Genomic DNA, 18649 nt, shown 5'->3' with positions numbered 1-18649 from the left:
GGTGAACATACTGCGTAATTTTATCTTTCTTGGCATTTAATTAATTTTTTTATTCCATTCAAAGATCTAACGATAGTAAATGTTACCATACTAAATTGGCCTATCTTTCAGCTTAGCACACAAAAAAAAATCAAGCATTTAGCGCAATAATTCACAAATAAAAATCTCGTCGTACTCAGCGATAGATGAAAAATTGGAAAAAATGTCATAACTCCGAAAATACGAAAAATCGCATAACATACATGGGGGTGATTCGGATAGCCCTCTAGGTCCTCTACCTCCCAGCTTCCGTTCATCACTACTTTTTGGGACACCCTGTATATTAAGATAGCATTTTCGTAAAACGAAAATTATACATAAAACACTTTCTAAATGACTGGACACTGGTTTCGTGAAATTACTGCCCAATAACACAGGATAGTTTTAATCTTTCAGTAGGTATTGATTTATTAATTCTTTTTATAGTGGCTTTAATCAAAACAATTGAAGTGAAGCTACAAGATAATTCTTGATGTTTCAATGTAGGTAATATAGAAAACTTATTTTCAGTGTTACTACCAAAAATTCAACGAGCAAGAAACAGGTACTAGAATTCTACAGAGATAAATAAGATAAGTACCTATTCAAATCGTTAAAAGAAAAACTAAGAAGCTAGCATTTTCTTAGTAGTAGGGGAGCCCAAAAGGGTATTTGAGTACTGGGAGTCCTTTATATAAATCTGCTCTGCTCTGCCCCCTTAAAGAGACGGTACTTTGCCTTCAATAAAAAATCAAAGTACCTCCAGCCAGTATGAGCAGTTATTATTGGTGGTGCGTTTAGAGCACCCGCTGGAAAATTTGAAACATCCACGCTTAATTAGCGAAATTGGGACCTATATTCTCTTCCCTCCCCCTAAGGAAAAGTACCGGGGGCTCCCCTACGACTAGGTACGACTAGTTTATAAACAAAAATCCTTCAAAAGGTAAAGCGACTAGTGTATTATATTATTTGTGGTATTAGCCTATTAGGTGCAGCCAGCAAACTTACAAAAGAATAGTCAATAATTATGCGATATATCTCGGTTAGAACATATCATTAAATGATACCTAACTCACCATAAAAATCATGATGCATGTAATTTACGTGCACTTAAAGCTGGTGGACGTCAGCTTAGTGTTTCGGTGCATACTGCATAATTATATACCTTAAATTTGCTAATAAATATCATATGAGGATTAATTTTTAAAACATACAGTTAAAAATTGTCAAATTATTCACATAGATAGATTTATAGTATGTATCTAATTTAAATTACCATTATTCTTTGTTCTATGTATTCTGTATTTTTCACTGTACTTATATTTTTTACAGGCAACATAAAAATGTCAGTAATGTCAATGTCACACGTCAAGTAATTGTATTTCTGAACGATAGTGCAGCGGTTTGTGTAAATTTTTGTTTATGTATTTTCGCAATGCATTTTTAAACAAATGTATTTAATAATTTTGATATATAAATTAATAATTAAGTGAATGCATGAGATTTTGTGACAAAGAAAAGGTTCCCTTAAGTAAGCATTTGGAATGGATGCAATGTTTATACCCAGTTGGAGCCCTGCGACTTGCTGTTCGGCCACAGTCTCTCGCAAGTCGCATTTTAGTTTTGGTCTCTGAGGTGACACTACGTCTTTCGCTATAATTTAACAAAACAATGTTATCGAATTCGTATCACAGTTTGATTTACGATGGACGATAATAAAATGATTTTGATACGATATCAGACTTTTCGTAAACACTCGACAGACAATAACTGCGATAGACAAATTGAGTGAGAGTGACCAGCTTAAAGATATATTTGTAAAAATGAGACATGCATTCGGTCGAAATGCAAAAAAGTGTATCAGTGCAAGTAAATAGTGATTTCGCGCTTTTCTTACCGAGCGGGGTGTACGAAATTACAAAAATGGAGCCAAGATCAAAACTTCGAAAAGTGATTTTGTTTTGCTTACTACTTTCACTTTTTGGGATGGTTGCATTTGGATATTTTTGCCCTGATCAGGTATGTGCTTTTAGTGTATTAAATTTAATTATAAAAAATTAATTATATGAAGCAGAAATTAATAAACTTAATAATTTATATAAACTTTTATTGGAATTACCTTGATGCAAATTTATTTTCAAATCTTAGCAAGTTAATACATACTCCAAAAAATAACTAAATAAATGTTAATGCATTTTCAATGTATAAATTAATATGCTTTCATAAATTTTGTTTTGGTAATTTCTATGATAAAAAAATATCCATAAAGCATCACTTCAATTTTAAAATAAAATTTTAAATTTTAGGTTACAACTTACATCATATAAGATAATTTTATTTAAAATAATTCTGAAATTAAACTTACACGCCTATCACATCTGAATAGCAGTTTGGAAATTTTCAGTAAATTTTATTTTTAAACATGGGTACTTCATATTTCTTATGTTCCGTTACATGTTTTTCGAATGAAACTTAAATTCAATGCTTAAATTTACAAAGTATTTGTACACATTAAAAATATGAATATAGTTATATAAGTACATAATATTTCATTCTGCAATATTATAAATATTTTGCTTGAAAGGCAATATTTTGTAATATCATATCAGTGAAACAACTTTGAACTTCTGGATTTTCCCAAGAAGGTACTGGTTGCTTTATGCTTATCTTAAAAGGTGGAATGGTTACTAGTACAAAAATATTAAAAACATTAATTTAATGTGTCTTCCCTAGCCTTTTATTTTAAACTTTAAAATTTGCATATTGTATTTCACATATAAAATTTTGAGCGAATAGAACTTTTATTTTTGTTATAATGTGGGGTACACTCCGTTTAATACAAATATGTATAAGAGAATACTGCATTGTTTTGAAAACTTAAGAAAGAATATAATATTCTAATAATTTATACTAAAAATATTTACTATAAAATAATAATTTGAGTGATTGTAATAAAATTTAAGTACATAGTGAAAAAATCTTTTGATAATTAAGTAAATCACACTGGTACAAGTAATACACTACTTGTACAAGTTTTCAATTCATGTAGAGATCTAGTCCATTCTAATGAGACGTGGCAACACTAACAATGACTTCACTAATTAAAGAGGGTGGCAAGTTGTGTTCATTTGTTTAAGCTTAACTAACTACCAGTGTGGGGATGTAAATTGTAAAGTATGAATAATATAAAACTATGTGTAATTTACATCTGTGTTGAGTTCTGTTTAGAACCTATTTGTTAAAATGTTGTATAAAAATCTTATTGAAATTATTATTTTTTTTACTTAAGTATATACTATATGGAGAGGAAAGATTGTTTGTATATTTTTTTTGGTACCAACTGAGCCCAACATACTCGACTAATCATGCACCCACCTCACACCTGGTGCTTTATCTTTCACGATTCCTCATGAAAACTGAATAGGTAGTTATAATAATTACCAATGTATATAATGTACTTGACATTTAGCAATTAGCATTTATGCATCTGATAAATTGTATGATAAACATAGTTGATCTCTTTCTATGTCGCGCTATGTAAATTAAATGGAGTTCAGTGCTTACAATATTTCAATCTAAAAACATCACCATCCTTTTGAAAATTCGATTAATAAGAATCGAGAATATACTTCAACACCGTTAAGCACCTAATTGAATCTTAAATCGCGATGTTTTGTTGTCCTCGTCCACTAGGGAATAGGCCATATAAGGCAACCTGTCGCGCAACTTCCATATTGGTTTCAACGAGGTGCTGCCCATTAACGACAAACATCACGCCTCTGCCTGCAATCACTGTTTTAAATGTAAGCTCTCCACGCACTCTCCATGTTTTATGGAAATGAGCGATGTGCCTAAGTCGTAACTGGCTATGAGCTTTCAATATGCGCCGTTTGTTAGCGCTGTTGAAGTTTTAATTAAATTGCCGGCATTTATTACCCCGTCGCTGTATCATAATAGACGCGGTTGCGAGCTAGCTCACGATACGTAGTCAAAAGGAAATTTAAAAAGTTACGTAACGGTTAGAGTGTTAAATTGAGTCGAGGAGTGCGACACATAAAGTGCAAGCCAGTAACTCGAGACGAGCAGTGTTCCAACTTGAAATACCACTTCCAACTTCCCCATTTTGGTCACACGCTTAACATTCGAAATGCGAGACAAAGAATTAAATTGCATCTTATGCGAGTCGTTTGCGCGTATTGTCCAAGTGTTTGATATCCAAAAAAGGAGACAGTGGGCTGTTTTGCCCGTCCCATCGCAAGCAGGATTGCGCAGAGCATATTAATGGGCAGGATAACACCTGGTATATACTTACGCCGACGCATTAACAATATAATATATACCGTGTAATTAAATTGGCGAGCAATTAAATAATCTATGGTTATCGCAACAGTGATCTTATTCCGGTCGTGCTTTGCAACCCACTAATCTTAGTGTGCTTAAATGTCGCTCATTAGATATAAATATACTCTGAAAGCAGTTGACCTTTCTACTAACATAAATCTCGGTAGAGCCGCATTAATTCTTTAAGAAAATTATTACACAATCTTTTTAAAAACAGAGTGTAATATAGTAATTTGCTGCAATACTCCAATTATGTATTTAGCTTGGATGCGAGAGATATTATGCTGTACGATTCTGGTAAATACATAATGAGCGACTTGAGAGAAGTTTTCGTTCCTTACCGGTAAAGTTGAAGTTTTTGGAATTCTATAACGAAATCGTAAATACTTTAAAATTTGTGTGACTTGTGACATGTATTACGTAAAAATAATATTACTTAACTTTTTACTGTATGTATATCATTTAAAAGATATTTGAAATTGTTTATTCTACAAATTCCGTACACCCGTATTGCTTATGGTAGAGCTGCTAATAGCCACACTTTAAATAAAATTGGTACTACACCGATCCTTTTCCTGAAACATGTAGGTAATATTATGTAATACTCTTAGATCTATTAGGTCGATTATTTTGTAAATAAACGATCGTATCTGCAAGTATTATATGCTGAAATGAACATGCTACTATATAATTATCGACAGGCTCAATAAGAAATTCCAATAAAGAAAGTAAACACGCTTTCTATGACATTTTGTGTAAATAGTTCTCAGTGGATTCATTACTTCCACGCAGATTGTATTTTGTAGGCGCTAAAACAAATTCAATTGAATGTAACCTATCACGCCGTGGGCAGGTCAGCACCAGGTATTTCAATAAAGACCAGTGAATTAGTTAAATACACGCGAGCATAGCGTTTGCTTAGTTCATTGCCGATTGTAAATCTTGTTGTAACATTGTTCTAATTAATGACATTATTTAAACGTACATGCACCAACATTACCAAGTTAAATGAAATGCTCGCCACATTACTTAGTAAGATATATTATTATGAGGTTACTTCAGCGAGTAATGTGAACAAATTGCGGATTCTTATTGAAATTTAACTGGGACCGAGTAACGTTGTTTATTAGGAGAGTTTTTATTTATTAGGTTTACCTTATTTTGTTCTGTGTTTTCTTTATACGTGCCTATTGCTCTTACAGGTCTTTAAAATAGTGGTACATAATATTGAGATCCAATATTTTTAATAATTTTCTCTTCGTAATTGAAATATCTTCAAATTCTTCATACATTTGCTTAGCAATGTTTGTATGCGGCATGCGTTTAAAATTGCATTAAATGCAAGATGGGTGTGTTAAGTAAATACAGTCGGCGCCAGATCTTGTTTCTTCGTATAATATTGCATTGAAGCGGCTGTCGATGTATCTACGTTTGTAATCTGATACAAATAACCGCATGATATATGAACAGATGCGTTTTTACCCGTAAGCATTAATTCAATCGATAATGCAGTAGGTAACATAAATTCAAAAACTTTAAGCAAAATATATGATTACTTAGTTACTTGATTTTTTCTTCTATTTGTACCACCCACTGCGTATGATCAAGTACATATTTTACTTTATCAGAGGGGATGACTTATATTTGTTGTTTAACCTAATAAGCTTTTTATTACATTTATTTATAACTACATACCTACAAAGTTTTAAACATAATTCAAGTAAAAGGTAGTCCCAAATCTTAACCTAATAATAATTAGTCTCTTTGTGTCTGAAGCGCTGTAGACCAATGGCTAGAATATGTTAATTACTACAAACTATTGTACCTCACGATGTCACCAGTAAACAATGGGTAGATTGATGAGAGTTCAGGCAACGTCTCGACTAGTGCACTTAGAAGATTACAAATTACAATAGAGCAATAATTTTCAAATTTTATTAAATATCCGTATCCGTATATGAACGTTGGAGCTATTTAACTCGATGCGGACTGCGGTGTGCATTCCTCATTTCTTTTGTTAAATAACTGATTAACGACTCCTAAACGTGCTCCGAATTCTGTAACATTGTTAGGGATAAAACATACAATTTGACCTGGAATTTGAAAAGGATAGTAAAGTATTCTATAATTTAGACCGTATAGAAAAGACTGGATGAGATAGTGATCTCAATGTAATAGTTGTATAATGTATAAGTTACTGACCTTTTGATTGAATGAAACAAAACGCATGGATACGTGAAGCGAAAACTCAATGCTGTTGACGGAGTGTTCCACGCGATACGTTGTATTGTATCATGTATTCATGTAAAAAAACACGCAATGAAAATACGGTTACGTAAAGGTATAAACGGCTGCATGGTATGGTAAAGTAGAAGGAATTTTATCTATGCCAGGGGTCAGCTGAAAAAAGGCCCCCAGCATTGATATGGATATGTTTACATATTGTTGTTTTAAATCCATACTAATATTATAAATGCGAAAGTAACTCTGTCTGTCTGTCTGTCTGTTACTCAATCACGCCTAAACTACTGAACCAATTTTCATGAAATTTGGTATAGAGATATTTTGACACCCGAGAAAGGACATAGGCTACTTTTTATCCCGGGAAAATGACACTATCCCGGAAATCCCACGGGAACTGGAACTAAACGGGTTTTTCTTTGACTGCGCGGGCGAAGCCGCGGGCGGAAACCTAGTATGAAATATTCCTTTTATTTATACACAACGGCTCTTAATTCTGAAGAACAAGATAATTGAAACATTTGAGATTTCCTTTATTTTCTTACTGTTAATAAGTTCTTCTGCAAAAACAAGAACTTTGAAACGTCAAACACATTTTAACTAATAGATCTACCTATTTACCCAATCTTCAATGTATTAAAAAATACATTACATAAACTGTACAATGTGAGTAGTTTATTATTAGACATAGGTAATATAAAATAATGTCACAATAATTTATGTTTTGACGGAATCCAGCTGTAAAAGTACACCCTGAAAATCCTTGACACGTTTTTTACGACACAAGCAAGGATAATAAACCTGCAAAGACCGTTCTGGGCAAGTTTACACAGGTCTCCTTAGCTGATATTGAACTTCAGGTGTTACATCAATATGTCACATTATTTTGTTGTAATATTTTACAAAAAAAAAGTAGGCGTGGCATTGAAAATTTTAGTCTTCGTAATATATTTGGGTATATTTTTGTATTGTTCACATTAAAATGCTATAAAGGCTAGCAAGGATTTAAACATCATTCAAATTAATTTTAAGTCAGATTAGAATATGAATTATACTTCTGAAATCTGGCATCTCATAAAAAAGCCTCTCGAAAAGCGTTGTAAAAACCTCGAATGCATAGTAAAATGTTTACCAAACCGTGCCTGCGTATTTCTGGTACAGATGGTTAAGATAAAGGACACGTCTGGTTGATGGGACAGTAATAGCCTATTGTGGTGATAGGACGAAAATAAATAGCAAGAGTATTGTTCCCGGCCATTGCAGTAGAAATGGAAATAAAACTTTATGCTGTTGTAATTAGGTTTTAAAATGGTTATGAGCACATGTGTTGCTTTGGCCCGGAGCCGCATTGGTTCAACACGAATAGTACAAGGGCAACTTTTATTGCAAACTTGAATTTAATTTTTGATGCGGAAACAGAACAGATAAAATGCGGTTTGTTTTATATTATTTTATCTACATTTACCTATCCATTATCAGTGCGGATGTTTGAGGAATGCTTTCGTTTATTATTTCGACACTTCCGGTCCTTTCGTTTGTTAGGCGTTTTGTGAATATTTCGTTTGTTAGGCGTTTTGTTAATCGTAAATGAGGTGATACATTGGACTTGAAAAATAAATGGAGCGTAAATATTTATAGGCATGTCTTTTTATCGAGCGTAGAAACATGTTATTTCTCAAAAAAATTAAAGGATTTTTATTTATCTTATCAAGTCTATTACACAGTTTAAACAACATGAACATTGAAATAATGTCGTGATAAATTCTTTCTCATCTTATCAATAACTGATGCTAATGCAGAAGATTGAATCTTGACATTTTATAAAGCTTTTGTAAACGATAAAGTTTTTCCAGATGCATAAAACTATTACTTGAACATGTTCTGAGAAAACCTTGTGCTATAAAGATTTTTCGCTGAGTTAAGTTTTGATAAGAAACTATCGACCTTTAGCGACAAACTTCTTAACGTCATTAACATGAGGGTAGAAAATTGGGTCAAGGTCATCATAATTGATGGACTTGCGTTTCTCCAGAATAGACTGCGTTATGTTTGTACTTTATCTACTAGATTTACATAACATAAGAAAACAAAAGATGTTTAAAATTATAGTTAAACACAAAAAATGTTTAAAAGAACATAATCAAATGTTTATGGTACGCCTTGTAGGTATACTATTTGTAAATATTTAAGATATTATCAAAATATTATATTTTTTCTTAACGATACATTATATTAGGCTTACTGCCAACAGTACGTCAGTATCAAAATTCATTATTTTCTATATTCGTTGTGTAAGAGTGTAAGCTATACAGTGTACACGGTTGAACAAAGATTTATGCGGAAAGAAAATCAGCAAATACGTAGCTAATGGATATTTACAGCATTTGTATTCCTCTATATTGAAAACCTGATACGATAATGACGTTCTGAATACAATTCTTATAAAGAAGGGTAGGAGAATAGTTTCAGTACAGTGTACCTATGTGTTGTATTTATTTAACTATTTTAAAAAGATTTCTTTCGCCCGATGTACGAATTGATTGGCTTTAGGTATATTTGTGAGGCTGAATAATGAGGTATCGCTGTATCATGGATGTATCTCACCAGTAGGAACGTAATAATTAATCCTGCATTCCTTTAGTTTTAGATGCATTTTTCTATCTTTTATCTTTTATTTTGTATTAAAAGTTTTATTGTTTTACCTGTGTTCCTGAAAATATAATATGTTTGTTTAAGGGGAACCGCTATGTTTGTTATGGTACTGTGTATTTTTTTATTATAATTACATGTTTTTTTTTGTCGTATGACATTTGTGGCCACAACAGGTTATGGCTGAAAAACAGCGGTGAAAGCAGTGGCCTTTTGGTCATTGTTTTCTCCATATGCTGAATCCATACCCTTTTCGTGGTGATTTTTTATTTTTTTATCTGTATTACTTTTTTTGTTTTGTATGTATTTCTTTTTTTACCACGAATAAATGATTTCTATTCTATTCTATTCTATGTAGGAACCGTAATATAGGTACCATTAATTGAAAAGCGTATTGGATATATACAATAAACACAAAAGACAGGGGAAAGCTAACCCGGATTTGTCTTAAAGATAAACAGCACTGAGGGGTATTAATGAAGAACAAAATACTTATGAAAAACAATATAAAATCCTTCACGTACCTATATGTGAGACAATCACGAATATTATATTATTATTTGTAAATATCAAGATAACGTTAATCTGATGATCGAAAAATCAACCGTCGAATAAATTGAATGAGACATTTATTCAATTGATACGTAATACATTTATTATGAAAAAGAATTCAATCATAATCCTCATCCAGTATTTGTATGGTAAAATGTCATTTATATGGCGTACCGCCACAGCCAAACTATATTATCCCAACCATCGGTTTATCGGAAATTTTATCTGATAAGCTATCGGTTATTATATCAGCTTAACGGTTATTAGTTTCAGGTCAACGCGTTATCGATGTTCTGTAAAACTTATCTGATTGAACCTGCCTCGCGAACTTTTGTTTGCTCGCATTCAGTGAAAGCACTGGATTGGTTTAATGTTGCACTATCTCGATTGGATGAAATTATTCGCATACTTGTTTCGGTATTTTTACATTTTAAAGTTACATGCAGAAGGAATACGGGATCAATCCATAAATTGCTTGCATTGGGGTAGTTTATCTGATATTAGTGATTTTTTAATGCTTTATTTGTTGATTATATTATTTTGCGTATAAGACAAAGCATATAATACTTGAAGTTTTAATTACACGACGGATTAATATGTAGCATATTCCATTATCAGTTCTTTCCAATATACCTACACTGATATGGGAAATCCTACCCGTTGGTACTTTAATTGTAAGTTAACAACAAACAAATCCGGGATAAAGTCACGCGTTGCGTATCCAATTAGTAGTTGTTCGGGTGTTACCAAAAACTGCGGCGGCGTGTTAATGTGAGCAACATTAGTATCAGCCGGGGTGCTGATTGCGACTATGTTAATGGTCTAAGGGCACTCGGCCCTCTTCATTAGCCGAGCAAACAAGTGGGGCGCTATTTTATCTCGTCACCCTCTTAACCTCCCACCGAGTTTTAACATTTGCCAAGATGAATATAAGGCGAGTTCGAGCTCAAGTTTTATTACGGTTTAATAGACAAATTGTGCTTGTTTATGGAGGTAGAATAAACCTCGTCCCGTAACTTTTTTAATTTTCTTCGCATCGTAAAGGGGAAATATCGTGTTAGGAAGAATGTCGTAAATTTCAACTTGCTGTTGTATATTTTCTAGATAAGTTCAGTTTATTCTGCTAACGTAACATTCCTTGGCGTGAGCACGCTAAGTTGTTAACAAAACTTTGTTTCCCAATAAAAAAAGGATTCACAAAATGCCATAGCGAAAATTAATCTCTTTGGCGAGGGCTATCCCTAACGCGCTAACCATTATTGTTAATATGCCATACAAAGACGATAAAACTGTTAATTAACTATTATTTCCATCGATGCAAATACGCATTATACAGTCTGCGTGCGTTATAAAAGTGAAGTCCCGTGTCCGCGTAGTGGGGTAAGGGGCAGATGCATTATTCATACATCTGTTTCACTGATCGATTTTCTTTAGGGACAAGTAGGTGATCAGCCTTCTGTGTCCTGCCAGACCGAGACATTTTTTTTTCTTCGTCTCCACCGGGAATCGAACCCAGGACCCCTCGGTTCTACGCTCACGCGTCAACCACTGTACCAAGGAGGCGGTCATCTGCGTGCGTTATGCAGATAGTTAATTTGGTTTTGCAATACATAATTATTTATTAATATTAATTATACTACTACATAATTAATTATTAATAATAATACATTATTATTGCACGCCTCATAAGCGAAGCGTTGAGGTGGGTACTAATGTCACTTCGCGCAAAACATCTGATTTTTCAAACTTAAAATGTCTTTATGTATCATACATTGCACCTGTAAGATAATACATACACACACATATTAAGAAAAAACACTATTTTTAACATTCATGATATTTTTGATGTCATTTTTGTTATTTAAACTAGTTAAAAAACAGTTTAAAAAAGTTCTGTCTTGGACGTCCGTGTGTCTGTATGTGCGGAGGATTTTCTTGTTATAACACGATAGCGACCGAAATACTTTACTAATCGAGTCTTTTTTTTCTCTTACGCTTGAGTATGCTCAGGAATAGAACCCTTTCATTTTTCAGGGTCTGATTCGATGTGGTTTAATTGTTATTAAATAAACAAAAATAATAATTAATAAAAAAATGTTGTGTGGTTTTATGAAACCACGGTAAAAGTGAAACTGTTCGAACGGTTCCGAACACTGCTTTGTGTAGCGCATGTCGCGTGACGGTCGGCTGCCGAGTAGGTATACCTACTCGGCAGCCGCGATACACGCGACATGCGCTACACAGACCAAAAAGTTTGAGACGATGTAATAAAAGTTTCACTTTAATAATTATTAAAAAAAAATTATGAGGCGTGCACTTTTGGATTTTCCAAACTATTTATTGCGAAACTAAAATACGATTTGATTCATTATGACCTGCTGATTGTGCACAACGGAACTGTGAATGATTGAATTGTTCAAACGAATGTTTTATTGTAAATTGCTGATGCTGCTCACGAATGATTTATTAAATTGCCATTAGTGACAATGTTTTACATCTATCTAGATTAAATTTATTGCAATGATTTATGGATATTAATTATTATGAATGAACGTAACAATTTTATCATTAACAAACGGGGAGTCGTAAATTAGAGCAAAAACTTAAGAACCGTAAAAGAAAAAACAGTAATTACTCTAAATAAACATTATAAGTGACCCGCCCGGCATAAATTCATTAAAACAAACGAATTCGCGAAACCTACGGACATAAATCAGACCTTTTCGTTGCAATGTTTAAAAATGATATAGCGCTTTATTACGCGGCCATATAAATGGTGATACAGCGATGACAGTAACAAATGACTTTCAGGTTTGCGTGGTGTCGCCCAGGGAGAGGGTGGCGGAGTCTCTCGCCCTCACGTACGCGGAGGCGCCGGGACGGCCGCTGCCCGACGCGATCGTGCAGCCGGGCCTCTCGTACGACGAGGTGCTACATGACGACTTCAGATTTGACCTCAACGCCCATGACGTTATGGTCTTCCTTCATATACAGAAGACTGGGGGCACGTCGTTCGGACGGCACCTCGTTATGGATCTCGATTTGAAGGTAACGTTACATCACAAAGTTTATGAAATGTCAGTAAAAAAGTAACAAAATAACTTGAGACTCACATTTATCTTCAATAAATCAACTAATAATAATCATGCAGTTCCATAAATTAGTGATATAACATTTTTTTATGATAACGCGGGCTATTTATTTTATTACAATCGGTTAAGTGGTTTAGGAGTCCATTGAGGACAAACACTGTGACACGAGATTTATATATATTAAGATTTTTAACTGTTTTCTACTAGAAAGTAGGTACCTACTTCTACGTATAATAAATACCTTAAGGGGAAAAAATTAGATTGGATAGGAACTGGTCGATCAAACTTTTCTCTTGACAAGCTAAGCCAGCGATTTTTTGCCGAAATTAGATTTTTTGCCGAAATTAATCTTCTAGATTGATTACACCTATCACTTCTATATTATAATGAAGAATGTACTTAAGACATAGTTAACATACGCGTAAGTGCAGGAGTCCAACGAACATTAGTTATTTAATCGTATCAAATATGTACTACCCATCCATAATTAGTACCCAATCAACTAGAAAAATTTGTAATGAATATGTTATGTAACGCATGTTATGCGTGTGAGAACACAGGGAAACGTTTGTTCTAATATCTACGAATATTAATGTATTGTGTTTCTGTAACAAGTCCGATCAACAGCACGTTAACTGCATATTATTAGTGTTTTCTGAATGCCGCTTCGTGAATAAACTTCGATCGCTCTAATATATTGCAGCGTTCACAATACACGAACATTTAGATTAAAATTTCATCCGACCGAACACAATTCAGCGTTTCGGCAGTTTGGCAACGGTACATTCGCGATTAGCATTCATTTGCCTATCTGTGCTGAACGTTCTTGAGCTATCTATGCTGATCGCGATTAATAAATTGTGCTGGTTCAAATTGTTCCTTTGTTTGCTAATGTTGCAAGGATTGTGTTTGCTTTTGACAAATTTGGGGTCAGATTTCTGAGAGACACTTTTCGCGATAGTGTATGTGAAAAATTGGATGGTTTTGCGTATGATAATAGCTGGAACGTGTTTTTTTTTGCGTCCTAGAGCGCTTTTCCAATTGAATTAAAGAATTTACGAATGAAAGTACGACTACTTTTTTATTATTGTGGTTAGCTCGTATTAATTGTGTTACTTATGTGCGGTCTCAGAGTTGATTTACTATGGAGATAATAGTTAAAATAACTCGATCTTTTAGGGCATGATTAAGGGGATTGTGAAAAATTAATCAGTCAAAAAAGTTAATTTTATCTGATCCATGTCTCCTTGAAAGTAAAAATATACTTGCACTTCGGTAAAGCATAAGCACTGAACATAAATATTTATCGTACTAATTACTTAGTAAATTTACACGCTGTGATCAGAATACTCAAGTATTTCTATACGTACTAATGGAATTAGCTTGTTGAAAGCTGGACCGACTTAGCTCATTGCTAAATATTGTGCGGTCAACCGTCTAAACTAGTGTTATATAATCTTTATATATAAAAATGAATCGCAAAATGTGTTGGTAAGCGCATAACTCGAGAACGGCTGAACCGATTTCGATAATTCTTTTTTTATTATATTCCTTGAAGTACGAGGATGGTTTTTATGTAGAGAAAACGTAAGAATGTACCACGGGCGAAGCCGGGGCGGACCGCTAGTGTTCAATATATTATTGCTAATATATAATGTTAAAGGATTGATTTATCATGAATATAAAAAATATCGCCTTAAGTGGTTTTGCGAGTCTAGACTAGCCTTTATTTGTTACTCAAACAATATTGTAGACCGATCTTGTTAACTAAACATTAGCTTTTATAATAGCAAAATCTTTGTAGAAATCCGACTAAATAAACTTGAAAATCGGTACACCCGTTAGAAATATTCACCTTCTTATTTGGTTAAGTTATTCTTCATTTCCTATATATGCATTCATATTATTATAGCCAGAATTTTGCTGCCCCGGCTTGAAAAATTGGAAGGAACATCGACAGTCATGTTGATGTTACCATAAAAGTGCTAATTTTGATATGAATGGTTGTTGAAATGAAATGAAATAAACTAAAATGTTCCATAAACTAAAATAAAATAGGATAGATCAAATAATAGATACAATTATATCCTATCATAGTTAACAATGTATCAAAATTCGTCTTCCTCTTACTAAGGGCTCCCCCGACCTATGAATCAAACATTCGACTATGATTAGTACTATCTATGATTATTATATTCTCTTAGGAGAAGGCTATGTCCTACCTTTTTATATACCTGACGTTCTGAACACACCTTCCATAATATTCCGAAGAAATTCTCGTTGCAGTTTTGTTGGTTGATTCAGGCACACCCTGGAGACCAATGAGCTCAACGTCACAGGATTTGGCTTGAGTTACGAGTGTGTGCTAGTTCCTAATCTCCAACGTTACCTTTAGGCCGCTCCTTGATTTGTCGGTGCGGTATCTGTATGCGGTATTTATTGCCCAGAGTCAAGTGTTGTCATCCTCTTAGTTATTAGTGTATGCTTTGGGATTTAAAGTGCAGATAGAAGTAAAAGAATACGTTACCTTCGTTGCCCTAAATTGCTCGTGTGCCGCGTCTACCAGAAATAATTCTTTGGAAGTCGTTCTAAATTATTTATTCAAATAAATACATGCAGTAACGAATCGACTGTTGAATATATTATCATGAAGCAGTCTTGCCATCTCGATAACGTACACTTATAGCTGATGTTCTGTACACTTCATTCTGTAAAAAAAAACGTCTATGCATTTTCTTTACCAATGAAAAGATATTATATTCTAACTGATTGACAGATTCATTATCACAGAGCCTCAACCACTGAAATTAAAACACTATTAGAAATTGAGCTCCCCTTCTGATGAGGGTCCGACTCAATTATTAAAGTCTTAAGACGTGCTGACAGTGTTAAAAGGTCCGCAGATTTAAAGGAAGCACTATTCAAATAACTATTGAGCATTTCAGTTAAAAATTTATGTGCTTTAACGTACAATAAATTTTACGGGGATATAAGAAGGCAGGAATTTTTATACCAAAACATGAGTTCACGTAGCACGCTTTTAATTAAATATGAGCTTTTTTACCTTATTGCAGATTTTTTATTTTATCTTTGATATTTGTTTTAGTGATAGATAAATATTATTTCCATTTGAAAAATAGTATTCCGTAGAGAAATTAATTTTAACTATTCGTATTCCGTTGCAGTGTTACGCAATAGACACAACCATAAATAATCATGAACTGTCATCGCCAATATTGCCTGCGAAGATAATAATCAGTGATGTATGGATGTCGGTGAGAGAACGTGATTTAAATTACCATGGTATCGGTTACCATGCTGACGGTGGCCGTGTGTGTGAATTGTATCGTAAATTCGTTAATCAGCATGCCATTCAAGTGATTGAGTGACGCCTAGCTGGCGCCTAGTTAATGTGCGGTTGGTTTTGAAGCGTTTCATTCGCACTCATAATTACCTATTAGGTAAGTGTTGAGCTAATTGGATGTGGATCCAAAATTTGCTGATGATTTGATTTTTTTTGAGGTATTTTTAGCTGTTGATGTAATTATAGCTTGGTAATGGTAAACTTAACTAATGTCAGAACATGACAACAAAATAATCGTGGTGGAGTAAGTGGCGTAAGAATGATTGACTGCTGAAATCAAGTTGAAATAGTTTATTAGTAGTAGTTACTTATAAATCAACGGATTACACATGATCATCGATATACTGAAATAATACTTTTTTTTTTTAAACATTTTTACTCATTAAATTATAAGCCAATATCAGCAACCAAGCCTAGTATCAGCAGAATAATATTTTCGCTGGATAGTTACTGTTGAAATTCAGCTGAAAATTTTGTTGTAAATATCCGAGATTATTTTTTGCGAACGTTTACCGTCGTGAAGTGGAGGAAAAATTTAACCATTTTCATATAATAAGTCGGAAAATATTTTTAGGTAAGGTTAAGCCGTGTTTTAGTAATGATATCTCACTGAACCCCTATCAAGAAGGATCAAAGGTGTCAAAGGTAAATTTTACTCTATCAAATTTAAACGTGAAATATCCTCGCGAAAAATGTTCTAAGACGCGACCTACATATAAAGTTGTGACTAAGAGCTGGCGAAAGTTCATTTAAATCCATCCTTAATTTCACGTTTGCATTGCTGACTGTCTTTTCAAAAGCTTATTATTCGTACAACAATTTTATAACGTTTTGTGCTTATTTTATTGGTACAGATAGTTGTCGTTTTCCAATTTTTTCGATACGATATTTGATTCACAATTTTTCGAGTCCAGATCCGATTCGAAATATTTGTTAGTTTTTTTTCTACCGCACAATATCGACTTGAGTGTTATACTATCTACCTTTAGAATTTGACTTAAATTATTATAAAAATTCAAATGTATCCCTTGACATATCCTTGCAAAATCTATATTATTAGATATTTTGTTAATTATCAGCAATTTTCCAAATGTTGTTACTTCATACTTTTTTCCACCCCGTGATGGCATGACATAAATCATTTTTATTTATATTGTTGGTTAGCTCTCAGAGCAATTTAGGTGTTGACTTTTATTAAAGGCCGTGCGTGCAATGACACTGCTAAAATGGAAATGGCTTCATTCTTCTAAGAAAATGTAACGTCATGCAATTTTTGAGCTGACCTTCTTGATTGGGGCGTTTGATATTTTTATTGGGGAATGATGGTACTGTTTCATATATTTATGTATGCTGTAGTGTCTTCGAAGGAAATGTTTTTGTAGCATATTTGTGTTTGTCTTCTGAAATATACCTACTGCCTTATACATTAATGGAATTCAAAGATTTGCCCTCAGATCCTGTTTGTTTCGTTGTATGTATGTAGTTTTTGGATACGTAGTAACTTAGTACCTACTCAATAAAATATCCTCAAATCAAACGATAAACATAATCTCATTAATTATGTGTTTAAAAATAGCAATAAAAGATAAAAATAAACTTCTCGGTAGAGGTAATGAATAATGTCCTGTCCATTATCGAACAGTTGTAAGTTGTTGGATACAGATAATAAAACAAAAATATATTATATTACTATCTTTTACTCTTATCATAATTATCGTGTTTTTCGCGATATACTACGTAATAATTATTCGCTTACGGGAACGGATACATTAATTGAATGATATCTCTTAATTACCGAAAAAAGTAAACATACCAGATTTGAAGTTCACGGGTCAATGTAAGAATGTTTTAAAACACTTATATTCTTAAATAAATTCAAGAAGATTCTTGAAAACAACCGCCGTGAAGTAAAATCTTTTTGGAGTAAACTTATTTGTCCACAAAGAGAAATCGATCAGTGAAATAATCGCAGAAATACTGTATGTTCCACTAGGGACGGGTCACGGGACTTCTGTGAATTTTCTTACAATTGTAATCATGCTACAGGAGACAATTCTGTATAATATAATTTTTTAAGCATACGTATTAAGTAAATACAATGTGTGTGTTGTGGGTGGTGGTAAAACAGCTTTTAAATACAATTCACTAAGAATATAGTTTTGAAGTTCGAAGTTCGAGAAGAAGAGTCTATTATACCGTGTATAAATATTCAATACTGAACAACTACAATAAAGAAGAGAGAGTATATAACATTTTAAATGAATAAAATAAACCAAAGTATAAATGGAAAGGTTAGATCACTAGCGATAGCAATTAATTGACTAACGTCCAATAAAATAGCTATCTCTGAAATGATTTTTCGCGCAAGCTGATAACATAAACCTAGAATATT

General features: G+C 33.3%; 1 protein-coding gene across 2 annotated transcripts in view; it reads left to right on the top strand.

The window, feature by feature from the left end:
• Window positions 1-1402: 1402 nt before the first annotated feature.
• Hs6st (heparan sulfate 6-O-sulfotransferase) overlaps window positions 1403-18649 on the top strand; it is a 99859-nt gene continuing 82612 nt past the window's right edge. For both annotated transcript variants that reach the window (XM_090119930.1, XM_090119931.1), the window contains exons 1-2: window positions 1403-2037; window positions 12613-12849. In XM_090119930.1, the coding sequence (XP_089976056.1) occupies window positions 1849-2037; window positions 12613-12849 (426 nt within the window). In that variant the 5' untranslated portion in view covers window positions 1403-1848. The remainder of the gene's footprint in view (window positions 2038-12612; window positions 12850-18649) is intronic.

This window comes from Colias eurytheme, chromosome 3, assembly GCF_061535395.1.
Source record: "Colias eurytheme isolate Ceu_HAF_F1 chromosome 3, ilColEury1 Martin Lab GWU primary, whole genome shotgun sequence".
NCBI lineage: Eukaryota > Metazoa > Arthropoda > Insecta > Lepidoptera > Pieridae > Colias > Colias eurytheme.
This window is presented reverse-complemented; position numbering and strand designations above follow the sequence as displayed.